Genomic DNA, 21454 nt, shown 5'->3' on the forward strand with positions numbered 1-21454 from the left:
TTGTTTTAAAAATGTAATCTTTATCTTGTTTTCTCAGTATATTTTTTGTCTGAACCATGTTTGCAAATCAATACAAGAATCTAAAGATACTGTAAAGCCCATTTAATTCATCTAAAAATGTTGATTTTTCAGTGTGTATCAAAAAACTAATGCTCATGACCATGGATTGGTCAATTATTAAATGCTATCAGTGTTGATAATTGATCACCGATGTAAATCATGGGCCTATATGAAACAAAAATACTGATGACTTTCTGTTAGAATATCTGTTATATCTCATTGTTTATCATTTTAAATGGAATATTTTGGAGTGTTAGACTCTTGATTGGACAAAACAACCCTATTGAAGAGCTCAACTGATACTTGATTGTTTGAGGCTGACACCAATAATGATATTTGAGTTTTTTATTTGTTTATTTTAAATCTATCTACCAATAGTTATGTTTCACATACACATACATTTTTTTTGATAAGGATCCCTTCAATGAATGGTGACCATCTAATGGAGGCTACTAGTAGATCATTTTACAATTAAAAAAAAACATGTCAGTTTTCTCTGTGTTGTTTCTAAATAACCTCAAATGCGTTTTTTGGCAGGGCTGTACTGGAGTTTCTTGTAAATTAAAAGGCCAAGATGTAGGGGAGAAAAATTATATCATAATAGTTATTTCTCTCATTTTCTTTATATTTCATTAGCTCCTAAACTAGCTTTGTGAATAGGTGACTAAGTTACTTTATAAAACGAAATAACATCAATCCATAATTCAACAATCCATAACGAAAATAATCAATAATTAAAGCCCTAATTATACTAATGTTTTATGTATTCAGTAGTTCATTGATGAAAAATATCATTTTTATTCACAGTTCCGGGTGAATATGTAGTAAAATGACTGTATACGGAAGCCGTTAAGGAAACTACATCCTGTTTCCACACGGACCCGGAAGTCGTCTTGATTCCGCGGGTCTTTTGGGACAACACAGCTCCACACAACACAGTGTGCAGAAATGGCGGGTAAGTGGATAAACGTCTTCATTCTTATATTCTGTTGTCTTCGTTTTAATGTATATCCACTGGGGAAAGGATATTGTCTCCGCTTTAAGCCTGTTTGAGTCATAAACTGGCGTGTGAGCTGTTCAAAACATAGCGCGCTAAGCTAACGTTACATTGCAAAGACAGCAGTAAGGGGCCTGCCTGCTAACGGTAGTAGCATATGCTAACAGGCTGTCACATCATTCACCCATGTTTGTGTTTATGGAGGCAGGCTGGCCTACCTATGTCCGCTTTGATAATTGTTCCCACATAACGTGAAGTAGCTTATTGAGCTAACAGATGTTACCTCAGTTGACAAAAGCTAAAATAGCCAGAACACAGGATCCGGTTATTGTGGAGTCTATTTCAGACCGTAGCAGTGTTTCTGTTACTCCATGAAACTACAGGTTAGGGTTTTAGAGGATGTGACTGGTCAGCATGGGGTGATTGTGTTTTCTCCTGCATGTTTCTGATGTCTGTAAGTTAAAGGAATCTAAATGCAGTTTTATGCTCTGATCCCGTTTGGTTCAGAATGATTTACAGTCAGCAAGTGTTTGTGATGTCTCAAGTACCAATGTTATTGTACAGCAAGAAATGAATAAATTAAAGTCTCAAGAAGTAGAAAATTTGTCTTTAAGGTTAAAACCTGATAAAGGGAAGTTGGTTTGTGTGTTTCCACAGCAGTAAGTACCATGGAGAAGAAACTGGCTGAATACAAGTGTGACACCAATGAGGCCATATGTTTGAAGCTGGGTATGTTTATTTTTGCCTTGTAAATTGATATGATATAAGCTGTGTGTGCAGTGGAATTATTTTCAAATTTCTCTCTCTAATTCCTTAAATCGTGTGAACTCCTCGCAGTTCGCTTCCCAGAGGATGTTGATGATGATGGGACTACATTTCACCCAGAGTACAGCCACCAAATCTTTGGAGATGAGTGAGTATCTTTTTTGCTGTCATTATTTATTCCCACTTGTTAAAATGCCACAGTAACTATCACATCGTTTTCCCTGTGCAAAGAAGAACATTATTAGTTGCTTTGCATGCATCTTTGTGGCACTGCTGCCTCACTGTATGGATTGCAAAGCACAACCATCATAGAGTGAAATACAGTTTTAGTGCTGCTGTTAGTTTTTAATGGAATAATTCCCTAAATCTTGATGTAAAGATGCAGACTAGACAGATGTGTGCTGTGTTTTATACTGAAGTGCAGTTGTTTGATTTGATTATTCAAAAAACCTCTTGTATGTTCACTTGAACAAGGTGTATTGAGTCCCAATGAATCAATCCGGGACTGTCGCGATGCAAAAAGCAAAAAAAGAAGAAAAAGGAAAAGCTCAATGACAGTCATGGCTAGGAGAGGAGCAGAAGAACATGGAAGCGATTTCATTATTAAATGGAAAGCAAAGCTATAATTTTTGTTTTGTTTTTATTTTGCTGATCTGGAAAATGTAACTCCCTTTAAAACCCACAAATTAGCACTTTAATGTTTCAGCTTTAGAAATATTGGTAGGTGTATTTTATGGCTTTGAGTAGTCCTGCAATCAAAATAACATGAGCAAAAAATGTTGTTTTAGCTACAAAAAGCTGCAAAGAGTCACACTTTTACCCTAATGTGACACATTGCTATTGAACCTGAGCAAGACTACATTATTGGCAATAACACTTGTGTCTGTGTGTAGGCTTACAGTGGCATGTCGTTATGCCCTAAATTGCATTTCCAAATTAGTCAAAACTAGGATTGGTTATTTTTGCACTCACTGCAATCAACTCAAAGGGAACTCTGTAATTGGGGCATTAATTATTTCAGCAAGCATAATTGCTAGTAAAGCTCAATCACACAGTTGCATAATGATGAAATCTATTTTGCCATAAACTGCCAGTAATGTAGCGCTGAACGAAACAATGGAACACATTGAAATAAGTGGTCAGAACTACAATAAGCATTTATCGTTCACTCCAGGTGTAAATTTAATAAATAAGAATAATGAGACGTTGAAATTATCCCAGACTGCACACAACATAAAACGGTAGTTTTATGATTTTCTCTTTGCAAGTCACTGCCCTTCTTTAAATATATGTAACATTAACATTTTTAATTATTCCAACCCCTTTGTTTGCAGTGAGGTTGCTTTTGGATACAAAGGTCTTCAAATACAGCTCTTCTACGCTGCTGGAAACCTGAGCACCCTCTTCAAAGTGAAATATTCGTCAAAAGTCACTGAGGTGTTTGACTGTGTGGAGGTAGGACATGCATTTCTTTATTCTTTTTCAATTTAAAAGTTCGAGCACCCATAAATGTGACTCTAAATGTGTCAGCCATTTTTTTGTATTATTACAATGATGATGGGTAACGACGGTGTGCTGATTATCTACTAGGGATGGGTCATGATTTTCGATTATTCAAAATTAAATTGTTAAATTATAAAAAATCTAAAAAATATCAGAAGTATATTTTCCATCATTTTTGCTGGTGCCTGGTAGTATGCATGTCAGGAGCAGTAGCTTGATACTGGGCGCTGAGATGAAGACAGGTTCCTTTACATGTGGGCACAAACGGTCTCTGATTCTTCGTTTTTTAGGCAGAGTCCCATTTCATCCAGCCGATCATCCTGCTACTGGATATTAGCTGGAAGCAAACTTAGGTAGCAGCTGGGTTAGCTCTGATCAGGCTCTCTCTTTTCCTCCCGAAGTGAGCGCAACTCCTGCTGTGGCGTTTGGTTTGGGTGGACAGAAGATGTCGTTGGTAGCAACGTCTGCTTTAATCCAAATGCTTATATCAAACATGTAATTCTGCCACAAGTAATTCAGTTTCAGCATAAAGGTAAAAAATCTGGCTGATAATTATAAAAAACAACAACAATGTAGCCAAGTTTGAATGAGCCACGACCGCTGGCCTTGGCGGCATTGTTTGTGTGTGCGCGTGCACATGCTTGTGGGGGGCTGAACTATTCGAATAACCTTCAAATAGTTCTCAGTGACGTGCACATCACTGTTATCTACCAGTTTAAACAAAATATGGCCTTGACAGGCACAAGAATAAAGGTGTGATCCAAACACCATGCATTCTCCTGAAATAGGTTTTTTATCTGAAGCTGCTCCTCTGTACTTCAAAGGTATTATGGAATGGTTTTGTAGTCAGTAATGCATTTTGCGCTGTTGAATCATGAAGCTGGTACCAACTTAATACACTGGTCGTTTTGCATATTTAAACATAGACATTCATAAGTACCTCTGTGTGTGGTGTCCCAAACTGGAAAACAAATGATTTTTAGTTAAAGCTGCAGTAGATGAATGAAGACCAAAGTCAAGCATCTAGCAGCTGAAGTCCAGCATATTTTGCTGTGGAGTTGGCTGAGCAAACCAAATCTTAACGGTGGGTGAATATTTGACTTCCGTTCATCAGGTTGCTAATAACAGGAATCCAAGGGGATGTTGTGGTTGCTCTGTGTCTGCTGAATGCTGGAAGGCACCTGTCTGCTGCAGGCGCGTCCAAATATGAGAAATGTTTGAGACTGTGCTCCAGCGTTGCAGCGTGTAGACACGTTGCAGACACGTAATCCAGTGCACACCAGGAGTGTTCAAATCGACTTTTTAGTTTAATTCATGTCAAATGTTGGAGCGAACAATGTGTTTCGCATTGTGGCTTCCTCAGGTTCGCTCTTCACTTGATTGGCATCAGGTGGGCTCTTACTAAGTCTTTCTGTGTCAACAGGTGGTAACAGGTGGTAATAATTACAGATCACATGACAACAGAAGTCATGGCTTTATCACAACATAACTTTTCACATTGATTCTAGCATTTAGTAGACAAGCACACAAGGGTCGTGATCCTGGTCAAACCTTCACCTCATACACTTGGGGTCCCCTCTCTCCCCATATAAGGAAGCTTTGCACGGCTGTGCACAGGGCACCCATCGATTCTTAAATCTGTGATGAAATTAAGTAACAATCAGAGGAAAAATACAGAGTGAGTAATTAATTAAAAACAAATTGAAAAGATATGGCACACCTGTTATTTGATGCCAGTAAGCTGTCCTCTGCTTGAGAAAGACAACGATGAGGGAGGACCAACAGGGTGCCACGGCTGACAGACACTGTATTAGGCAGTTGTTGGCTGTACGCCTCCAGGTGGAAGATGGTTCTATGGTCTGAGATCAAAGGTGAGCTATTTGGCCAGCATACTAAATGTTATATTTGGCGAAAGCCAAACTCTTCACATCAGCAGAAACACAGCAGCCCCACCATGAAGCCTGGTGGTGGTAGCCTCCGCAACAAGTGTTGGAGGGTTTATAAAGCTAATGTCAAAATGGAAACGGGGAATCACAGAAACGTCCACAAGGATACCTATACCCTGAGTTTTGATACCAGTTTCTGAACGATACATTTTTGATAACGATTTTCTGAAATCCATTTTAATCAATTTTCCAATTTATGAAGACCATTACTATATCTCCATACCAGCGTGCTGCATGCTTATTGGCTTGCGGATGCTGGTGAGATTTACTATGAAGGTGTTGAAATTTGGTGTATTATTCTGAGTGTGGTAATGTTAGTTTTGATACCCACTGTCACGTATAATTTGTGTTTTTGAAAAACTAACAGCAGGCAATAGGACGGGAATTCATTTTATTTGTCAGAATGTCTTGAAATGACTCAACAGCACATCAAGTTTAATAAATCAAGCAGTAACTTTGACAGACAAATACTAAGTAGCTTTACTGACTGGTTGTATGAGGGAAGGATTGTGTGATCAGTTAGTCTCTAAGGGGAGTAGAGGAGTAGATAGACCCTATGTAGATAGATATGGTGGCGACATTATTCCTGTAAGAGATCTGCTGTTTTGTTGGACTAAATCTCACCCCCACCACAGTCCCCTGTGCCAGTACACTAATCCTGCTCCTCCCTGTCGGAAGAGGAGGGTTTTAAATGGTTTCGTACGTGGGGTCTAACATGAGGCATTGATTCTTAGAGGTTTGTGTGATTGAATCAGCAGGAGGAGTAATGTGACACGGTTGGAAATCTTGTACACATATTTCCAGGAGTCATCAACAATCAAAATAGTCGGAGTTGAGTATTTGCGAACTGATTTTCAACATGTTTATATTTGAATGTGAGACAGTGCTTTTAATGTAATGATTAATGCGTTCATTAATTTTATTACTCAGCTAATGACTTGACAGTTTTTAATCCTGTTCTGTGAGTAGCACTGGTTAGTGTGTAAAACTTTCTCCCTCTTTTAATTGCTACACATAAGAATTTACATATCAACAGCAAGTATTTGGACAAAAACAGACAGTAAAGCGAAATGCTTGTCCTGGTGGGGCCTTCTCTGAGACTTCACAAAAGGCCACTGGCAGCTTTGATTATTTCCTGAAGCTATCAATGCAGCAAACACGGAAAACGAACACAAGACTTAGTCGGGGCCCCCATTGAGGTCAGATGATTCAACTCTGGGACATCTGTCCTGTCTGGAAACAGCAGGGGCTCCCCTACTGGACAATGTGGCCTTCAACCGGTAGCAGTGGGGGCAGTGCTAAAACTTGTAAACTCTCCAGGATTTGGCGTTTCTGCGGATGCACTCAAATTATAAATATCCCAATAGGACGGTGATGGATCTTTCCAATAGGGGCTACGAGTGCCACATCACTTTTATCTCTGGTAGCTCCAAAAAGAAGTGCCATGGCAACCAATTCACTGTTTTTAAACCTAAAGAGAGCCATTATACGTTTTGGGGACAGAGTTTGAAGCCGATATTCAAACTGAAATGTGACGGCCGGCTTAGTGTCTGTGTGTGCCACTACTCAGTGTTCAGCGTTATCCCCTGAGTGTTCACCTTGTTAAGGGTTTGAGTGCAGCTGGTGTAGAGGTAGAGTGTGAGGGGAGCAGCAGAGTTCAGGCTGCCTCTGAAGAGTGTTTGTCTCTGAGTGCGTGTGGACGGTCGGGGTGCAGTGCAGCTGGTGAGAGAAGAGAGCGAGAGACGAGGGGAGGCAGAGATGGAGTTTACGCAGCTGCCACGTTGATACAAGACTCTCATCAAAAATCACCTTCTCCCCTTTAAATCAGCCAAAAACGCCATACTGCTGGACTTCTCACAGAAAACACAGATTTTTAGTGCCAGACCTTTTGTGCACACGGGCTGGAAAGTGGAGCAAACTGCGTAATGCTTGTAGTAGTTATATGTAATTATTTCTATTAAGATTCATAATCAATGTGGAGGTGTAAATATGCTTTAAATTAAAAAAAACAAGTCAAAACTGATTAAATAATTATAAACACAAAGAATAACTGCAGGATTTGAATACAGCATGGTCTTTAGAGTAAAGAGATTAAATAATACCAACACAACAAATTAGATACTTTGTGCTCCTTTTGTGCTTATTGTTAGAAATCAAAGACATTAACAAAATGCTCTAAAGGTACATTGTTAAGTTATATTCATGCCAAACTAAGGTATCTATTCTGGAAGGCTGTGCAATTTGGTGTCTAGTATGTAGGAGAGTGCCCAGGACAAAGGAACTTGTTTGTCCATGGCCTTTTAAGTACGGTCCTTGTTCCTTAGAAATGTGGCTGAACAATTACAATGGTTAAGAGGCATTCAGCTGCAGGTGCATTACTTCCAGTTAGATATTAGCTGATGTCTGAAAGGGGGGGAATTAGCAGTATGTTGTATTAGTCTTTTGTAGTGCATTTTGCTCAGACCTTCTTCATTTCCCAGTTTTCAATGCTGAGCAGCAAGGGTCTCTTTGCTGAAATAATGCCCATCACACATGTAAATGGTGTGAAAGGGCTGCTTGGCAAAGTGTTCTCATGTCAATCCTTGTGGAAATGGATACAATGCAAACATTACAGCTGAACTAACCAAAGGTTGCACTGAGTAAAAAGTCCAAGGGTAGGGCCCCTTTGTCTCCGAGGCTCTTTGGAAATGCAGGGGCAAATTCATTTGATTCGGTTCACTTGGCAGGATTAGAGGAGAGGTTCCTATTATGGATGCCCAAAGGTTTGTTAAGTTGAGATCAATTCATAAGATTTTATTTCCCAGTGAGAAACAGCAATGCGTTTATTGTGGCAACTTCATCACATATTCATGGTTTTACATAAGTAGTAAATGTACTGATTTAAGTGGTCTTTTCACTGGGGAGGGAGGGGGGCTCTGCTGTGGTCTCTGCTCAGCTGACAGTTTTAATTGCCTAATGGTTTTCTTTTGATGGGCACATGTATGCTTCCAGTTGTATTATATAGGAGTTTTTTTAGCCCTTTTTGTACCTTGTAGTCTTGCCTAATATAAAAACATACAATCTAATAGAAAACAATTAAATATTTAAAAGTTTGAATATGATATAAGAAAAGATCTCACTTTCATGGAAGTGCAGTGGAAGTGGCTCATAGTGATCACATCTGTCTAGATGAAATTGATCACTGTTAGAGGATGATTATTGGAACCAAGTCTATTCTTTGCCCTGTCTCATGCAGATTAACGTCTAATTGACTTGTGTATGTTTATCACATGAATATAAGGTAACAAAACAGATTTGATTTGTTGTTTATTACGTTCTCATTGAGTAACTGGACATTATCAATCCTCTCGATGAGTGTGGCCTCAACCACTGTGTGCTCCTGTGGCAGACTTTTCAGGGGTGTCTGTGGCGCTCCAAGCCTGTGCTTTCGAGCAGGTTTGCGGTGCACCGATAGAATTAAACAAAATTACCTGAACCCAGCACCCCTCCACATAACAAATCCCAATTTAACCTGTCTGTCTGTCTGCATTTGGTTTCTGTCTCCATCAGTAGCAGCCATGACTGTTTATCGACTTCACATAGAAGCCTGAGGGACAAGTGTCACTGCAGCATCTAGTTGGCTATTTTTATTATGGTTATGGTTTTTTTCATGTGGCCCAAAGTGAACACTGTAATCGGACTATCGGTTAATTCACTGTTAATAGTGAATAATTTAAACAGCATTTGTAAAGGAGTGATTCTGGCCCAACCTTTTTGATCCATACAAGCGGCTGATCACTGTAGATCTTCCAAACATGTTTTAGACTCTCCTTTATTATCCTGATCTGTTTGCTGCATTACTAAAGTCATACACATTGTGTTGTTATCCAGTCTGATGATATTGAGGGGAAGATCCGGGAAATCGTTCCTGCTGGGTTCACCTGCAACACTGATGACTTCATCTCACTGCTGGAGAAGGAGGCCAATTTCAAGCCCTTCGGCACCCTGCTTCACACATACACAGTCCACAGCGAGGAGGCAGGAGAGCTCACGTATCAGATTCACAAGGTACAAACATCGCTGACTGCCTTAATCCGAGAAGCCTTTCAGATTTTAATATCACTTTTTAAACTTTTTTTTAGAAGTTGTTGTTGCTCTTGCGTTTTAACAGTAGGGATGAGATTTAACTCAATATCAGACGTGTATTTTTGCCATATTCGCCGCAGGCTGATATTACCTGCACAGGATTCCAAGAATACCACGAGCGCCTGCAGACCTTCCTCATGTGGTTCATAGAGACTGCCAGCTTCATCGATGCAGAGGACGATCGTTGGGACTTCTTTCTTGTGTGAGTGCCCTCCTTAATTGACATCACCCCCCCCCACCTCTATGCCCACCCCTACCCTAAAGCCTTTATTGTGTCATTGAAAAACAAAGCCCCTCTTTGTAGCGCTTGTGACCAATTACCAGGCCAGTTTGATTATATTTCCCCCATAGGAGAATTGTTGATCAGGCAAGAGCTTCCTTTGTGCCAAAAGCCCTTTTCAGATTTTTCAGGGGCAAGAGCTGAATTGAATGCTGTTGTCTTTTGAAACACTGAACAATGTCTCAACAGTAAAAAGAGCCTCTGCCAGTGTTTTCTTTACCCTGGTAACTATTAATACTGACAATGGGGAAAATGGACTGAAGTGATTTTGAGGAGCTCAGTCCCTCCTCCAAGCCCTTCTCCTCCTCTAAGTTGCAGTACTCCAATTAAGTGCATAATGTATTCAGGTTGTAGCAGGTGTACCAATCGGGGCCTGGCGGCTCTAACATGCTGATGTCGGGGGGCGAGGGGTGGGCACGAGCACAGAGAGGCCAAAATGGACACTGCATGGGAGTGTGCCTGTAATTGACCTGTTTGCCTTTGTGTTTTATCTGCAGATTTGAAAAGTACAATAAAGATGGGGAGACTCTCTACGCAACTGTTGGCTACATGACAGTTTATAATTACTACGTGTACCCAGACAAAACCCGACCACGTGTAAGGTAATTGCTGGGGCAGCACGTGCCTTCCCATTCTTTTGTATGAAAAAGGAGTGGAAAATTACACATTTCTTTATCCTCTTCCCAAAGAGTCCAAATTACTGGCTTATATAGCCAACCATTCAACCCGATTTTGTTTCATTACCAAACCAGGGTGATTTGTATCTGAAAACAACTTTACAGATAAGCCTTTGATGTGATTTGATTTGTTGCATTGATGGATCAGGATAACAATCCATTATTTCCTGTTTTGAGTCAAAGTAAGTCTGTTCGTGCTGAGAATTGCCACTCCGATGCCACACACATTCGTTTTATGACCAATTTTGATCAAACCTGTTTCCTCATTGGCTTCATGTTTACATGCATCTTCACTCTAACCAAACAGCCAAATGTTGATCCTGCCTCCGTTCCAAGGAGAGGGTCATGGGGCTCAGCTTCTGGAGGCAGTGCACAGATTTTACTGCTGTCTGCCCAAAGTGCAAGACATCACAGGTGAGCATCAGAGTTTTAAAAGCATTTACAATGTTGAAGAAGGCGCAAGTTGACATTTAGTCTGAGAGCCTCATGTCACCAGTTTAAATGATTTTTCTCTGCAGTTGGCGGATCCAGGGGCTGGGTTAATTTGGAGGGCTGGCATGTATACCAGAATGTGCCGAGGCTCTATTGAAACTAGTTGGATTGAAATAGTTGCTTTGCATGAAGACAGAGGATGAATACTAAAGAGGCATCCCAGTTTTTTTTTTCTCCTTTTGAGAGAGGAATCCTTTTCAAGAAAGAACTTAAAATTTAGCAGCTGAATAGACAGAGCGTTCCTGCTAATAGTTCTCTGGCCTTGAGTAATATTTCATCATTCTTGTTTAAAAGGAATTTGAAAAAGTTTTAGAAAAGAATTGAAATATGTCAGCTTTTCTCATTTCTTTTGTGGACCCAAAAGTCTTTTCCCTGCACCCCCAGAACACACACAATTATGCACCCTCACCACAGTATTAACAGTAACATGTTTTGAACGAAGCCATGTGTGTTGTACATCATTTGAAAATCACGAGATCAACACTGTGAACTTGTTTTGATTGTTTTATTGTGTTTGTTATCAGCTGAGGACCCCTCTGAGAACTACGTGAAGCTGAGAGACTATGTGCTGGTCAAGCTCTGTCAAGGTCTGCCGTCCTTCGCTGCAGACAAGCTGCACCTCGGCTTCTCGGCTGACATGGTCAAAGAGGCACAAGACAAGTCCAAAATTAACAAGGTGCTGTACGAGGCTGCAACCAAGGATTTTTCTCAGAAATAGTTCTTCCTATATAATGTCAGAGAAAGGTGGAAAAATACCTTCACATTTTTATAGAACCCCAAGAAGGTGATGTCCTCATAGTCCATGTTTTTGTCTGAAGTCCTAAACCCCCAAATATTCATTGCACAGTGATTATAAGACAGAGAAAAGCAGTCAATGAGTTGATGATGTGCTGTCGCTGTACTAAAACGCAGCCTTTTGAGAACAGATCATGATCACAGTGCTGCAAAAAATACAAATGATCCAAACCTAATTATTACTTATTTTTTAAAAAGACTTAGTTTTTCCTCTTTTGTGGGCCTCTTTACTTCTCACTGATATTATTTTACACCTTTTTCTTGTTAGGCCATTTCAAAAAGAACAACTCATAGATCTTAAAATGGATACTAACAGGCACCAAAGCAAGTTTAGTTTTGACAAAAAGTTAGTTGAATCCTTGGAATTTTAAGGTCATAATTTTTGACCACATGTGTATCTTTCTCCGGTTATTTCCAGTACTCCAAACCTTGCATAACATTCAGTTTATTATTGTTTAGAAATTTTCTGCTTTGCCCTGAATACAGTTTGTTTCTCTGTTGATTCATGTTGCTGGTTATCATAGCGTGGAATCCGTGATGTAAATGTACTACTTGGTGGCTTTTCTTGAAAACTCTGCTCTTCTTGGAACAGATGACTCAGGCCTGATTTATCATAGGCCCTGAATAGCTTATGACGTCCTGCAGCCATTTAGCTAGAAGATGTTTTCACTATTTTTTCTTTGCACATTTAAAAATAATTCAATGAAGCTCATATAAGTGTTTTTCCTCCCCTTATCTCCAGAAACATGCAAGGCGAGTGTATGAAATCCTGCGCCTGAGAGCAACAGACATGAGTGATGAAGAAAAAGCAAGAGAGTACCGTTTGGAGGTGAAGAAGAGGCTATTTGGACCATACAGGGTGAGGTTTTAATCGCACACAGCCTCAGAGTTGTGCAGCGTCAAAGGTCAAAAAGTTCTAATTTGTTCAGAAATAAATCCGAATGTGAACGTATTTCTGTTGCTATCAAACAAGGGTCCCGTGTGCGGTCTTCTACATTTTGTCAGCATGATATTACAGCTGTTCAGTGCAGGAAGCAAAGTGGTCCATGTATGGCATGCACTTGATCGGCTTACAGCTCCGTATTGTCACTGTTTATTGTGTTACCTTTTAAAACAGCAGAAAAATTGATCTTCAATCCTGTGAAAATTGATAGATTACCAGTGCCGTATTGTTGCAGCCACAATAGGGCGCACCAGGCGTCTGTGGTTTTGCTGCTGCTAGAGCTTTTTTCTATTCAGGCACATGTCATTAGTCAGGATTTGCATTTCTTTGGGAGAAATAATTTTCATGAAAAGTGCGTTTGAGGGACTTTGTCAAAGAGCTGCTACTATTCAGAGTTATGCAGCTTTACTATTGTGCTTTTTGAACTTCAACAGGAAAACACTGCAATTTTGTCACTTTTTTTATTTTCTCGTTTTTCCAGAGAAGTTTAATTTTAGTTTCTGAGGTTTAGTGTAACAGACATAAGCCTGGTGAGCAGAATATCATAGGCTTCTCCGATTCTGTTTCACCCGACTTGACAGAGGGAAACACTGAGTGGCTCTGCGTGCACCAACATGACACCCCACATCCTGTTGGCTTGTGACATTTTATGTTTGAGCAGCTCACTGAGACTTTGCATACCAGCTATTAGAGAAGTTGCTGTCAGCAGTGTAACCACATGTCTCGTGGAAAAGACCTATGTGGTGGAAGCGGGAAGTAGGAGTTCCTTGGGAGAGTGGCATGGAAAGATCTGGTGGCCAGATGCAGAGCGGTTTTCCTTCCCTGAGGAGATTTAGCGTGTAGTTACTTGAATGGCAGAAGCTCTGTGAATGTGAGGGGGATTATACATTTCTGCTCTTACCCCCAATTCCCCAGTGACCATGTCTGCATACATGTGCGTGCAGGATTTTTCAAGCTGCAGAGCTCAAACCCCAACTCCAACTGGACTAAGTGAATGTGCACTTTGTCTGCCCATGTCCTGAACCTTTCACCACTCTGATTTCACTGTATAATAAGACATAATTTATAAAGAGCATTCAACCTGTAAGTGATGGCTTTATTGATTGTTAATGAAAAGGTATTAATGCTTAAAATGCAGTAATAAGCCATCAATAACCTCTTTGTTTTGCCATTACATCACCTGGCCTATATCCTTATCGTGCATAACGTAGTTTGTCTTACACTAGGTACTCCTTTTTTGAGTACCAGATCAAAGGACGTCCACTAAAACTGCTTGTTTTTGCCACTGACAGCCTGTCAGTGGGTGACTCCCACAGAGATAGACCTCTAAGATAGTTTTTGTTTAACCAGAACCAGCGTCGCTGTCTTCAGACCCCCCCCCCGACTCCGCAGACAAAAACGTTTTACCTCACAGACCACAGGAGTCACTGGTCCGCTGGTTACTGTGTGTTGCACAAATGTAGTCTAACGCGTTAAAAACACCAAAAGCACACAACACAAACAAACTAACCAATGGAGGCAGCAGTAGACCAGCAACTCCTGTGTTATGTGAGGTGAAATTACTGTTTTACCGCGGCACAATTACCCCGAAGGATTACATTACAGCTAATGTAGCTCATTCACAGCAGGGCTGCCAGCAGAAGAGACCTAGTGGACCAATTCCAAAACTTTCTGTACCTACCCGTCACTCAATCGCGAAATATGTTTAAAAAAAAAAGGGGGCCCAGGATAACGTTCCAGTCAAATAAGAACCAAAAGCAGAAGTTAGGGATCAGATGAGATACAAAAACCATTAGGAATGATGATTATTCAAGTCATAAGCACTAAAAATATGGCACAATATACTAAATCTCAGTTCTGACATCTTATCTCTACAGTTACTTATGAGCCTTTTCTAATGTATTCCTTTTCCTGTGTGTGTTTTTGTGCTGTTAACGTCGTGCAGAAGAATCAGAGGGAGCTGGCGAAGATGAGGAAGTGCCTGCGGCCGGAGGAACTGGTGTCCCACATGGGTCAGATGGACACGCAGACGCAGCACGAGGAGCTGGAGAAGAGTTATCAGCTTGTCGTGGAAGACTACAGGAGAATCATCGAGAGACTTGCAGCACAGGCCTGATCAGACTCTGAGATGCCGCCCACCCTCTCAACATACAGGTGGTCTGCCGTGTCTGTATTAAGTCCACATCACCACAGACTTTAGCTGCAAGCAACAAGAAACTCTCCCGACGTAACAAGATCACTGTTTTAATTGAAGTGTGTTACAGATTTATTGTGGCTGAGTCAGGTGTATCAGTGATAGGTCGCAGTGGAGATGGCCTGTCTGTTCTCCAGCTGATGTTGATACAGTAGAGGAGGACGGCGCAGCTGGAGTGTGAGACTTCCTCTTTGTTCCAAGTGTTTATCACATCGCGTGAGATTAACCGGTTCGTAATATTTCACAGGTGATAGGAGGTCCGCTGCCCTGCACAGAAACCCTGCTTCTTCTCCATCATAGACATTTTTTTAAAGCTCTTTTGTCAAACCAGTTCCAAATGTGTGTTTTGAAGCACATCATACTGAAAATAAAAAAAGATCATTTTGTATATTGCTCAAATGGTGTGATTCTTATTGTTGAGAATAGAATAAATCATCAATGCAGAATCTCTTCTTGTCATTTAGGTTTTTTTAAAACATTTTGACACTGAAACTTAAAAATCCAAACATATTTAATTTGGACACAAAGTGTATGTGTGCTTGAAATCCTTGAAAAATGCTTGAATTGAATGTGCTTGAAATTCTAATTGCTTTAATATAATAGATTACTATTTGACTGAATATTTAGCTTTTCAGATAAAGAAATAAAATACAGCAAAATAATTCTGAGATCTTTAAAGATAGAAAAAATGGACGGACAAACAGACTAAAATATTAACATCAATAAACAACTATGTAAACATAAAAGGCTTGATAAATACTCCATGTTTAAGGATTCACCCTCTGGGGACCATGAAGGTTTGTGCAAAATTTCACGACGATCCATCGAACAGTTGGGGACATTTTTCATGCTGGACCAAAAAATTAGACCAAAATCGAGGCAGCAGAACCAACGATGTTGTCATTTTTATCCCACACATTCTTCTTTGTCAAAACCTGGTGCCTACATTACCCACAATGCAACTCAGCCTGCCTGCAGTTCTTTGGAGATTTGGTGGTTATGTGTATGCTAGTAGCAGCGAATGTGATGCCAAACAGAAATGGGGAATTGGCTGCATAAGTCTGGTAAGCTCTTTTCTTTTACTTTCTATTATATTTTCAAACATGTAACCTGCACACAGCTTCTTCTGGAGTCACAGAAATCTTTTTTTCACTTTTTCCCCAAGATGTGTGAACATACTTTGATGTCTTCCTTTTTAATGTTTTTGTTTGTTTGTAAAATGACTAAAACCTATTACTGTTATCCCAAACTTAACCCAGCACAACTGTGTCCCCTTATAGACACATTTGAGGGGATACTGGTAGAGGTCATTACAGCCACCCTCCAATTTTCTTTTATTTCACTTACATCCAAAATGGAAGAACCAGTGCACAAATCATGTTGGAGTTCTAGCATTTATTTTCTTGGTTATGTCTATTTTAAACAGCGGAAGGGATGTAAAATTTGTATTTATGCATAATTTTATAATGGATGAATTTCTTGCATCCATTGTTGCCCACCTTTATCTCACCATCGAGACCTGTTTGTCATATCAGTCTCAGGCTTTATTTAGTGTGAATGTTAAATATTTATAAGATGATATTAATGACAGACCCCACTGGGCTCCTTAGCTGAGCATATTTCCAAATATCCGCTTTATCAGATAAATAAACTGTTCTTTCAGTTCCTCAAGCAATTTAATGTGCTTGAATTGTTGTTCTTGGTTTAATAATTCTCTCTTGTTTCCTTTACTCTGCTCTGAAGCTGAGGAGTAGGTGGTATTTTCTGTTGCGTTTGTAGGTATTTTTATCCTCTCTGAATATACTCTTAAACTGACAAATGACGTGAAATTGCAAAGAAAACATCATTTTTAAATCCTGAAGCTTCTCTGGGCTGCACAAAAACATTTGAACCATCACCTAAATGAGGCCAGGTACATGAGGGAGATGCTGTATTATATAGATATCCATATAGCATAATCAGTACTATAGATCCTAGCTGGTTGCTAAGAGCATTTTCTACCATATGTTGTGTATTTTAGCCTTTTTAGGGATGTAATTTCGCCCAGGCACCCTCTCGTGGCTAATGCAACTTCTGATTGCCGCTGATGTTGAGTGTTACACTAATGAGTATTATGGTTTTCAATTGAAAACCTTTGTGCCACTGTATTGCCCCCGCTTATGCAGATCACTGTGATGAATACCCATCACACTTTATGATACTTTAGCACATTATCACTAAATGAAGGCTGCCAGGTCAATTTTCAATTTTTTTCCCCCTCCACATGAAACAAGACAAAACCTTGGAACCCTTCACATCTCTAATTCAGATTGATTGAATCCACTCGTGGCCACAAGGGGCCTCATCTCACTGCAGTTGTGAGAGCACATTTCACACTGCACTGCACAAGCTCAGCCGGCTGACCTGCTAGAGGGAAGTGGCGTTATTGTTTAGAAGGCACATGAGTCTATGTGCTGTCTCATTAATTCCACCTAGCAGCACGACTGTAATCGACACATCGGCAGGTTTTTATGCAGCAGCCTGATGCACATACTCCACTCTTCACAGATCAGGTGCAGTAGGAGAACAGACTAGTGTGGATGTGGATCTCCTGGATGATCTGCAGACCTCTGTGCGGTTGCTGGAAGCTTGTGGACCTTTCTGCTCCTTCAGACCACAAAGATGAGTTTACACAAGCTTAATTATACCCCCAACAGTTCACACACTAAGTCTGTCCTCGTGTCCCTTTGCACCTGTCTGCAAATACTCCAAAGCATAAACAAGATTTTTTTTTTGTTTGTTTGGGGCTTTTTGTAGAGAAAAACTGGGAAATATGATCACTCACTTTCTTGCACAGAGTTAGACCAGTAGCCTCCCTCGACCACATTTTATAGCTCAAATAATTAGTTTGAGAAAATAATTAGGACATTTATTGATAAAGAGCATTGCTATTGCTGTTTTACAAAAACTACTAACATGCTAAATAATCAGCAACACTTTACTCTCCTTGGCCTTTCCTTTATTTTCAGTCCAAACTGAATATTATGAAAAGGCTCATATTACATGTTACTGTTGCATCATGTGTCTTGATCATGATTTTCTGTGTTAAAAATGGTTTCTTCTAGTATTTTAGATGCTATAGAAGTATATAAGCTTTTAAAGATGATAGGTTTACATGTTAAAAAGCGAAGCTACATCTAGACTGAGAAGTGCGAGATTCAACATTTCAATTTCAGCTTATTCCGTCTTTGCAGTCGATCAGCCATTCAGATGTGGTGAATTGAAATCTAAAGAAGGCAGTGCACTTTCTTCCGGAGTAGAGGCTATTACAGTGGATCCAGCAGTGGGCCCTCAGTCGCTGTGCTTTTGTAAGGGGGACACAGGCTGTCTATTATGTTGTTTCAGTGTGGAGATGTGGGAGGTTGATTTATGTCTGAAACTGTCATGAGTTTCTCCCCTCTCTCACTTTTTATATTTCACGAGAGAAAAAAGGCAGGAACATCCATTAATGCTTGCATTTCCTCGCTTTTCCCTATCACGTTTGAGCGTGTTTAATCACGCAGATCATTGCATGTAACTTACGTTGAAGCAGGTAGAAAGGCTTAATGCCATTATTGGGTGAAATGACAACAACAGTATCGAGCTCGACTTGAATATTTGGTTTCACCTGTTGGCATTTCTGCTACTGTTACCTTATGGCGCCTCCACATCTCTCCTCTGAGGCAGACAGTCAGGGAGTTTTGGACCAGAGCCCAGCTGTACTGAGGGACCTGCTGAATATGATACCTGTGTGGAGGAGCTCCAGCGTCTTAGCCCCCAGGTTCCCAGGAGGGAGCCAGGCAGGAAAGTTGGAGTCCCCCCTCCCATCCGCCTCCCCCAACCCTCCCACCATCGCTGCTTTTCTTATCGTGTTCCCATTTCTTTTGTGCTCCTTGGTTACCCACATACCCCGAGGCCACTGAGCCCCCTCTCCACCGTCAGTGAACCTGGCCAGTCCCTTTTCTCTGCTAAATGAGTCCTCTTTAAGATAATGTTTGATGCGCTGACAGGCAGAACCAAAACAGTGTAAAAGAAACCGAGTTTGACATCTTTTAATTGTGCGTCAGAAAGCAGAGATTGTGGTTTCTTGGACTGCTTTCAGATCAAGCTGCTGATATGGTAATTTGCTCAAGTGAAGGATGTGATGAAAGTGGTGGTGTTGATAGTTTAGTAGTAGAAGAAGTCCCTGGAGTCCAGTCTGCTGGTTCCCCTCTCCTCAAACACGGCTCCTCCATCGGCGAAAATTTAAACAGTTTTTGATTCAGTAAGTCGCCTCTAGTGTCAGTGTATGTAAAAATAGCAGCAACAATTGGAAGTGTTTTACATTCAACAAAATGCTTTCACACAGGAAATCTTTAATCTGCAATAAACAGACACGAGAGTTCATCATGATTTAGAGTAAATGGCAGATGTGCATGAAATGAGTAAGTCCTGGGAGTGAACGTGCCAGTGCTTTTTTTTTTTTGTTTTTTTGCAATATTCATGGTAATTGATTTCCATCTGTGTACAACCAGAGCTCGTGGTTGTGATTGCATCTGTCGGTTAAATGATTTGGGATCATGGTGCACTGCAAATCGAGCGTGTATTAAGCCCGATTTCTATTCAGATGACATGAAAATAGATCAGTTAGTGTACATAAAGCACTGGATTTTGTTATTTTGATTGACAGCCAGTGAACAGCCGCATGACAGGACTTGTTATTTTTGTCACCAGTGATGCATGTTTGTTGAATTAATCCTTTCCTTCATTACAGCCTCATAAAGATGATGAAGATTAAAGGGAAGAGAGAAAAAAAAACAACTTTCATTCATTTTGTCCCTTTTTACGTTCCACCTCTTTCTTCCTGTTGTGCTTCTTTAATTGACTCGAACGACCTTCTGCTGTTTGAGTCATCGTACCACATACAATCATCAATGACTGGAACATGCTGTGGCATTTGGTTTTCATTTCAGTTACTTGAAATATGAAACATCTAGCAGGAAGTTGGGCTGTTTGTTGAAAATCCATGAAGGACTAATTCAATGTGTGCTTTAAATAAGAATTAGTTGTGAGTTATTATTAGGTGGAATAGGGGGAAACATTGCCGTGTCAACGTGCTGCAGTGGGCTTTTTGTTTTGATCTGCACATGAATGGCCTCCTTGACTAGCTGTTATTTCTCAACATTGACTTTTCTTGTACTGCCTGTGTATTAATCTCTTAAATGAGCCATGCTGTGGAGTTGAACATGTGCCTTTCTAGATGTAGTTTTCTAATTAAAACTGTCCCATTAGGCTGTAATTGGTGCTATCTGAGGCCGTATGGGAGGGGAGCGAGAAGTCAAACCGAGATGGTATCGGGCCGAGGAGACAGGAAGCCTCTGTGTAATCTTGTCAGGTTGGAGATCGGGGCCACGATCACGCCGACTGGACTGAGCTCCACTTGTCTGCTGCTGCTGCTGCTGCTGCTGCACCGTGGCCTCAGAGTGAGTGTACTGAACTGCTGTGAACTCCTCTTATCTTTGTTGTTTCCACAGGAGCCTGGATTTCACCTGGGTGTTTATGTGCTGGAATAGTTTCAACTTTGTATATAAGGAGAGCATATTGTTCTGGTTGTGATCAATACACAGGGGGAAAAAGGGGGAGTGGCGGCTTGGTAGAATAACATCATTAGAAGCCAAACATGTGAAAACAGGTTGTTTCTCTGCTACGTGTCTGTGAACAAAAGTCAGTCAGATTATCTGAAGCTTATAACTGATGTTCTCAGTTTCAGCTGCTGACCCAGAATCACAAGAAGTGATGAAAATATTATTTGGCTGCAGGGCAAACAGAACGGGAACATTATCCATTTTACCCGGCGACTGAAGTAATAGATGTAGACAACATCTGGGAAGGAGGAGTGATTTTGTTTTCAGTTCTGCTGACGACAAAATCAAAATCAGTAGCAAAGGCCATTCAGATGAATTAAACAAATCCACATAAGGTGTATTTTTACCGCACCAGCACAGTAATGGATATGTTGGCGGGTGTGTATGTGACTTACAACAGAATGAGAAATGAGCATACACCTTAAACGCTACACAAGAGTCAGCGGACAGTGAGAGGGCTGATATTAAATTGCACGTATGTCACTCACAATACGATAACAAAACACTCCCAGGACCCCAGTCTGAAATGCTGCAAAGCTCTCACAGTGTTTTTTCCAGCTGAACCCAAGCTTACTAAGTAAATAGGAATGCTGCACACAGACACACACTGACATTTGCCAGATGCTCAGTGCTAATTAGGGCCAAGTATTCCCCCTCATATGGAGTGTGTGAGAAACCATAAGTGCACCGCTGGCCGACCTGTAAGACCTGACTGGGGTGTAGCTCTGTGTTTGTTCTCTGGAAGCCTCAACAGAACAAACTTGGGATTGTTATTCAAAGCAGGAATTTGTTCGTTCAGTCTTAAGTACAAGGAGAACCACGTTTTCTTTGATCTAAGTTACCATTTGTGACTATGATCTCTGTTAATTTGGAATCCAAATGAACAATTTACAGTTTGTTTTACTTATAAGCACCAAATCCAGTAAAACCCCGGATCTCCCACGTGCCTCATTTAGAGGCTTGAAGAAATATCTCTCTGCCTCTTGACTCTGTCATTAAAGATACTTACATTCTTGCAGTGCGATGCTGCCTGTG

General features: G+C 40.6%; 1 protein-coding gene across 1 annotated transcript; it reads left to right on the plus strand.

Moving 5' to 3' along the window:
* Positions 1-935: 935 nt before the first annotated feature.
* hat1 (histone acetyltransferase 1) lies at positions 936-15170 on the plus strand. Its single transcript, XM_070837964.1, has 11 exons — positions 936-1015; positions 1715-1786; positions 1895-1970; positions 3157-3277; positions 9142-9318; positions 9477-9598; positions 10174-10278; positions 10661-10767; positions 11370-11521; positions 12383-12499; positions 14529-15170. Exons 1-11 carry the CDS (start codon positions 1009-1011, stop codon positions 14697-14699), a joined length of 1227 nt encoding a protein of 408 aa, XP_070694065.1. The 5' UTR covers positions 936-1008; the 3' UTR covers positions 14700-15170.
* The last annotated feature ends 6284 nt before the right edge of the window (positions 15171-21454 follow it).

This window comes from Pempheris klunzingeri, chromosome 10, assembly GCF_042242105.1.
Source record: "Pempheris klunzingeri isolate RE-2024b chromosome 10, fPemKlu1.hap1, whole genome shotgun sequence".
Taxonomy (NCBI): Eukaryota; Metazoa; Chordata; class Actinopteri; order Acropomatiformes; family Pempheridae; genus Pempheris; species Pempheris klunzingeri.

What these genes read in the sequence shown, in the direction of transcription:
- hat1 (XM_070837964.1), top strand. An exon ending in GGCCATATGTTTGAAGCTGG is followed by an intron (nt 1,787 to 1,894) that starts GTATGTTTATTT and finishes AACTCCTCGCAG; the next exon opens with TTCGCTTCCCAGAGGATGTT. An exon ending in GGCTATTTGGACCATACAGG is followed by an intron (nt 12,500 to 14,528) that starts GTGAGGTTTTAA and finishes AACGTCGTGCAG; the next exon opens with AAGAATCAGAGGGAGCTGGC.